General features: G+C 52.5%; 1 protein-coding gene across 1 annotated transcript; it reads left to right on the top strand.

Moving 5' to 3' along the window:
• Positions 1 to 265: 265 nt before the first annotated feature.
• On the top strand, positions 266 to 5,319 carry EAH_00061720 (glutamyl-tRNA synthetase, putative; the record flags this gene model as incomplete). Its single annotated transcript, XM_013393308.1, has 8 exons — positions 266 to 1,548; positions 1,747 to 1,833; positions 2,063 to 2,147; positions 2,362 to 2,471; positions 2,837 to 3,277; positions 3,505 to 3,864; positions 4,118 to 4,211; positions 4,654 to 5,319. Coding segments are annotated over 8 exons (3,126 nt in total), but the record flags the coding sequence as incomplete, so codon positions are not given.
• Positions 5,320 to 5,742: the final 423 nt, after the last annotated feature.

The following is a 5,742-nucleotide window of genomic DNA, read 5'->3' as shown; positions in this document are numbered from 1 at the left end:
AATATAATATAATATAATATAAACACCAGAATGGGGGCCCCCCCTGGGGGGCCCCCCATAGGGGGCCCCCCAAGTAAAGGGGCCCTGCTGCTACACCTGGTGCTGCTAGGTCTGTCTATACACGTCAATTTTCATAAATAAAACATTAATATTAATGAAATTAAATATATAAAAAGCAAAAATAAACATCAATCAGTACTCCTAGGGTACTGGGGGCCCCTTGGGGGCCCCTCCCGCCCTCTTCTCCCCAGATCAACAAAACAAAATGAAAATAAAAATAAAAATTTTATTTTCTGCTCTTCTTTCTCCTCTCTTCTTCATCTTCACTCTTCAACACACACTCACATCTTCATGCGCACTGCTGGGGGCCCCCAGAGGGGCCCCCAGAGAGGCCCCCATAGGGGCCCTCGAAGCGGCCCCCATAGGGGCCCCACAGGGGGCCCCCATCGGTGCCTCCGCAGGGGCCCCTATAAGGGCCTCCACAGTAGCTCTCATTGGGGCCCCTATAAGGGCCTCCACAGGGGCCCCCCAGGGGCCCCTGGTAAGGTCCCCTTTAGGGGACCCCACACGTTATGTTTGGGGTGAAGATGAGTGGAGGAGACATCAGAAAAGTAATTCTTTATTTGCTGCAGGGAGATGCATGCGGAGACCTGTTGCTGCCGCTCAGACACAGGGTGCTACAGTTGCTGCTGCTGCTGCTGCTGCTGCTGCTGCTACCGCTGTTGCTGCTGCTGCAGGCAGGGCTGAAGGTGCAGCAGCAGAGAGGCATCGCGTAGCAGCTTTTGTTCTGCAGCACCGCTGCAGGGGGTCAGCAGCTAATGGCTCAAGCAGCAGCCGCAGCAGCTGCAGCAACCCCAGCAGCAGCAGCAGCAGCAGCAGCAGCAGCGATGAGCCCTCTGTGTCCCTCATCAGCAGCGACAAAGGAGCTAAGAAGAGCCCCAGAAACAAAACAAGCAGCAGCAGCATTACAAACCCAAAGACATCTCCCCCAAACTGCCTATGTGAAGCCGCAGCAGCAGCAGCAGGACCAGCAGCAGCAGCAGCAGCAGCAGCTCTTTCTGGGGTCCCCCTTGTCTTACGCTTTGCCCCCAGCCCCACAGGTTTGCTGCATGTCGGTGGGGCTCGCACTGCCCTCTTCAACTTCAAACTCTTACAAGAACATCGATCCCATTTGGGGCCCCCAGGGGCCCCCAATATCAAACCAGGGGCCCCAGGGGCCCCCAATATCAAACCAGGGGCCCCAGGGGAGGTAGGGGCCCCAGGGGAGGTAGGGGCCCCAGGGGAGGTAGGGGCCCCCAGAGATGCAGCGCCCTTAGGGGCCCCGAGTACGGCAGGGGCCCCAGGGGCCCCAGGGGCCCCTAGGGTTGGAGGGGCCTCAGGGGGCCCCTTAATGAAGGGTTTGGTGAGTAGGGTTTGTAGGAAGGAGTTGAAGGAGGGGTGGGAGGAGGGAGAGAGAGGAGGAGCAGACAAATTAATTTTAAGGGTTGAAGACACCGACGCAAACCGCAGCAAACCGCAAATGGAGAAGGCTCTCTTTGAAGACCTCAGGTCAGAAACCACCTGGTCTAGGGTTTAGGGTTTAGGGTTTAGGGTTTAGGTTCTGGGGTTTATGATTTAGGGTTTATGGTTTAGAGTTTAGGGTTTAGGGTTTATGGTTTACGCATTTTAGGTGTACGGTTTAGGGTTTATGATTTAGGGTTTAGGGTTTTTAGGGTTTAGGGTTTAGGGTCTGGGCTGTCTGTTCAGGTGGCTGGGCATCACGTGGGAGGAGGGCCCCGATGTGGGGGGCCCCAGGGGCCCCTATCGACAGTCTGAGAGACAAGAAATATATCGGTGGGGCCCCCAAGTGCTGTTGTTGCTGTTGTTGTTGCTGCTGCTGCTGTTGCTGCTGCTGCTGTTGCTGCTGCTGCTGGTTCATTCACTCGGCCTTGCTGCTGTTGTTGCCTTGCCGCCTTGAGCAGCAGCTAAGAGATTCATTGTAGGGCATCATATGCTGTTGTTGCTGCTGCTGTTGCCGTTGCTGCTGCTGTTGCTGCTGCTGCTGCTGGTTTGGGATGTACAGACAACAGGGGCAGCGGCTGCTAGAGAAGGGGCTTCTTTATAAATGCTTCTGCAGCAAAGAGCGACTCCTGGAGTTGCGCCGCAGGGTAAGCCAGCAGCTGCTGCTGCTTCTGTTGCTGCTGCTGCTGCTGCTGCAGCTGATGCATCTTTCGCTGCTACGCTTGATGCTGCTGCTGCTGCTGCTGTTGCGGTTGAGGAAGAGCAACCGAAAGACTAGGGTTTTGCGCGTGCAGCTTAGTGCTCACGTCTCAGGGTTTAGGGTTTAGGGTTTAGGGTTTAGGGTTTGCTGCTGCGGTACAGTGCACGGAGCAGGGCCTACCGCCCCGTTATGATGGGAGGTGTCGCTCGCTAAGCCCGCAGCAAGCGGCAGCGTTTGCTGCAGCAGGGAGGCCATTTACACTCAGATTCAGGTGCAGCCATTGCTGCTGCTGCTGTTGCTGCTGCTGTTGCTGCTGCTGTTGTTGTTGCTGCTGCTCTTGATGCTGCTGGTGTTATTGGTGTTGCTGTTGCTGCAGTTGCTGCTGATGCTGAGGCTGGTGCTGGTGGTGCTGCTGCTGTTGCAGCAGTAGATAGTGTTGGGGCTGTGGCTGGTGTTGCTGCTGCTGTTGCTGCTGCTGCTGCTGCTGCTGCAGCTGTTGCTGTTTCTGCCTTCCGGTTGCTCCGTTAGCTGTTGCTGTTTGTATTTCTGGTGTTTCTCCCTGGCGCCACTTTCTGCGTTCATCAGCTGCTGCTGCTGCTGTTGCTGTTGCTGCTGCTGCTGCTGCTGCTGCTGCAGGACACCACTGGAGCCTGAGACTGTTAGTTTTAATGACATTGTTCGGGGCCCCGTCACCTTTTCTATACAGCAGACAGCAGCAGATTTCATTTGCTTCCGTTATACACAAATAACCCCAAGGGGGGGCCCCCCAGCTGCTGCAGCAGCGCTAGACGGGGCCTCACTGGGGCCCCCAGGAGGCTCCGTTGTTGCAGCAGCAGGTGAGGGGCCCCTGGGGGCCCCAGGGGGCCCCATTGCTGCAGCAGCAGTTGGGGGGCCCCTTACTGCAGCAGCAGCAGCTTTTGGGGGGCCCCCTACGGGGGCCCCTGGGGCCCTCGGGGGCCCCAAAGAAGGAGAGGGTTGGGGTGTTCCTGTTTATAATTTCTGCGCTGCTGTTGATGATTGGTTGATGGGGGTGACAGTCGTTATTAGGGGAGAAGAACATATTCCAAACACTGTAGCGTGAGCCGAGGGTTTAGGGTTTAGGGTTTAGGGTTTAGGGTTTAGGGTTTATGAGTGCAACTGGGAACCATAAAGACTGCGCATACTCATCTGCTGCAGCAACACCAGACACTCAGCCATTCGTAAAGATAGAGTTGTTGCCTGTTAGGGTTTAGGTTTCAAGGTTTAGGGTTTAGGGCTTAGGGTTTAGGGTTTAGGGTTTAGGGTTTGGGGTGTATGCGATGCAGCCAGATTCTGATTAGCAGGGCCCTCGGAGCGCCTTTGCCTTTTTTCTGCCATCTCCCCGTCATCATAGCCAAAGAAGGTGGAAAAATCAGCAAACGCAGACAGCTGCTGCTCGCCAGCAGCAGCAGCAGCAGCAGCAGCAACAGCAGCGACACCAGCAGCAACAGCAGCGGCATCAACAGCACCCGCAGCAGCAGTAGCAGCAACAACGACGAGGACAACAATAACAGCAACAACAGCAGCAGCAACAGCAGCAGCAGCAGCGACTACACGATTAGGGGTTTGCGTCTTTGCGGTTATCATCCCGATGCTGTTGTGAGTTTCTTGCGTGGCCATCACACCAACGACAGCGACAACAAAAGGTGCGTAGACACCCCAATGAAAAGCTGCATATACACCCCAATGAAAGCTGTCCATACACCCCAATGAAAAGCTGCCTATACACCCCAATGAAAAGCTGCCTATACACCCCATTGAAGAGGTGCCTATACACCCCAATGCTGGTTTATGGTTTAGAATTTAGGGTTGACGCATTAGAGTTTAGGGTTTATGGTTTAAGGTTTAGTGTTTAGGGTTTAGGGTTTAGGGTTTAGGGTTTTCAGTGGCTGCGTTCAGGGGGAAGGCTACTTGGTTGAGTGCGTTGGGCCGCAGCGCCTTTTGTTTTGATGACAGACATCTTAACTACGCACACAAACAAAAAATACGCCAGGTACTTACGCTGCTGCTGCTGCTGCTGTTACTATTGTTGGTGCTGCTGCTGCTGCTGTTACTGTTGTTGGTGCTGCTACTGTTGCTGTTGTTGATGCTACTCCTGCTGCAGTTGCCGTTGACGTTGCTGCTGAAGTTGTTGCTGTTGCTGCTGCTGTTGTCGCTGGTGTTGCTGCTGCTGCTGCTAATGCTGCTAATGGTGCTGCTCCTGCTGCTGCTTTTTGCGACGCTGTTGCTGCTGATGCTGCTGCTGGTACTAATGCTGCTGCTGCTGTTTCTGCTGCTGCTGCTGTTGCTGCTGCTGCTGCTGTGGGCAACAAACAGCTTGGGTTAGTGCTTACAACTGCGTTTGCCTTTAGCGTCTCACTCTATTACTGGGGGCGTAAAGCTTTTAGGGTTTAGGGTTTAGGGTTTAGGGTTTAGGGTTTGGGGTTTGCATGCAGTTGAGTGCCAGCCCCAACGCCGAGCCGCTGGTGGAGTTTTTCTTAGACGTCATTTCTATGGCGCCGGGCGTCTGCGTAGACACCGCGGACCCTCCAGCAGCAGCAGCAGCAGCAGCAACAGCAACAGAAGCACGAGCAGCAGCAGCAGCAAGTACAGCAGCAGCAGCAGCAGCAGCAAATGGTTTGAAGGGCTGCGATGGGGGGAGGGGGCCTCAATCTTCAGCGCTGCATGCACTCAGGCCTCCTTTGTTTGACTTCATTGCATTTGCTGCTCGTTTGCTGCTGCAGCAGCACACCTCTCCTGCTGCTGTTGCTGCTGCCTTGCAGGAACACCTATTGGGGGGTCCCCAGGATCTTGCTGGGGTGTATGGGGAGGTTGCTGCCTTTAAAGCTGTTGCTGCTGCTGTGCTGCAGCACAGAGACATGTTTGCTGCCCTTTCGGGTGTCTATACACCTGATGACGAACAGCAACAGCAGCAGCAGCAGCAGCAGGAACAACAACAGCAGAAGCAGCAGCGACAAGAGGAGAGGCATCTGCTGCTTCAGCAGTTTGAAGCATGGAAGCAACAGCAGCAGCAGCTGCTGCAGTTAGAGAAGGCGCAGCTGCTGCTGCTGCTCCGCCTTGCCCTTACCGGCAAGGAGACAGGGCCCCCGCTGCTGCAGCAGGTGATTAATTGCCTCCTTCGTCTCTTAATAAATAAATAAATAAATAAATAAATGTATAAATAAAGAAATAATTAAATTAATAAACAAACAAATCGCAGTTTATATATATATTTTATTACATTCAGTGAACAAACAAAAAAAGCAAAAAATATAAACCTGTAGATGGCTGTCTTTGTTTATTTGCGGTGTATCTACACTTTGTTTTTTATTTAAATAAATAATATCTTCACTTTGCTCTTTATTTAAATAAAATGTCTTCACTTTGTTTTTGTTTGTTTTTATCTTTATTTGTTTTTCTTTGTTTTTGTTTGTCTGCCTTATACCTTTTTTTCTGTGGTCCTTTTTATATTTTCTCTCTTATTTATTTTAATTTATTTTAATTTATTTTAATTTATTTTAATTTATTTTAATTTATTTTAATTT

Source organism: Eimeria acervulina, genomic scaffold (genome assembly GCF_000499425.1).
Source record: "Eimeria acervulina Houghton genomic scaffold, Eah_scaff1625, whole genome shotgun sequence".
NCBI lineage: Eukaryota > Apicomplexa > Conoidasida > Eucoccidiorida > Eimeriidae > Eimeria > Eimeria acervulina.
The sequence above is the reverse complement of the archived record's forward strand: the minus strand, read 5'-3'. Positions and strand labels throughout refer to the sequence as shown.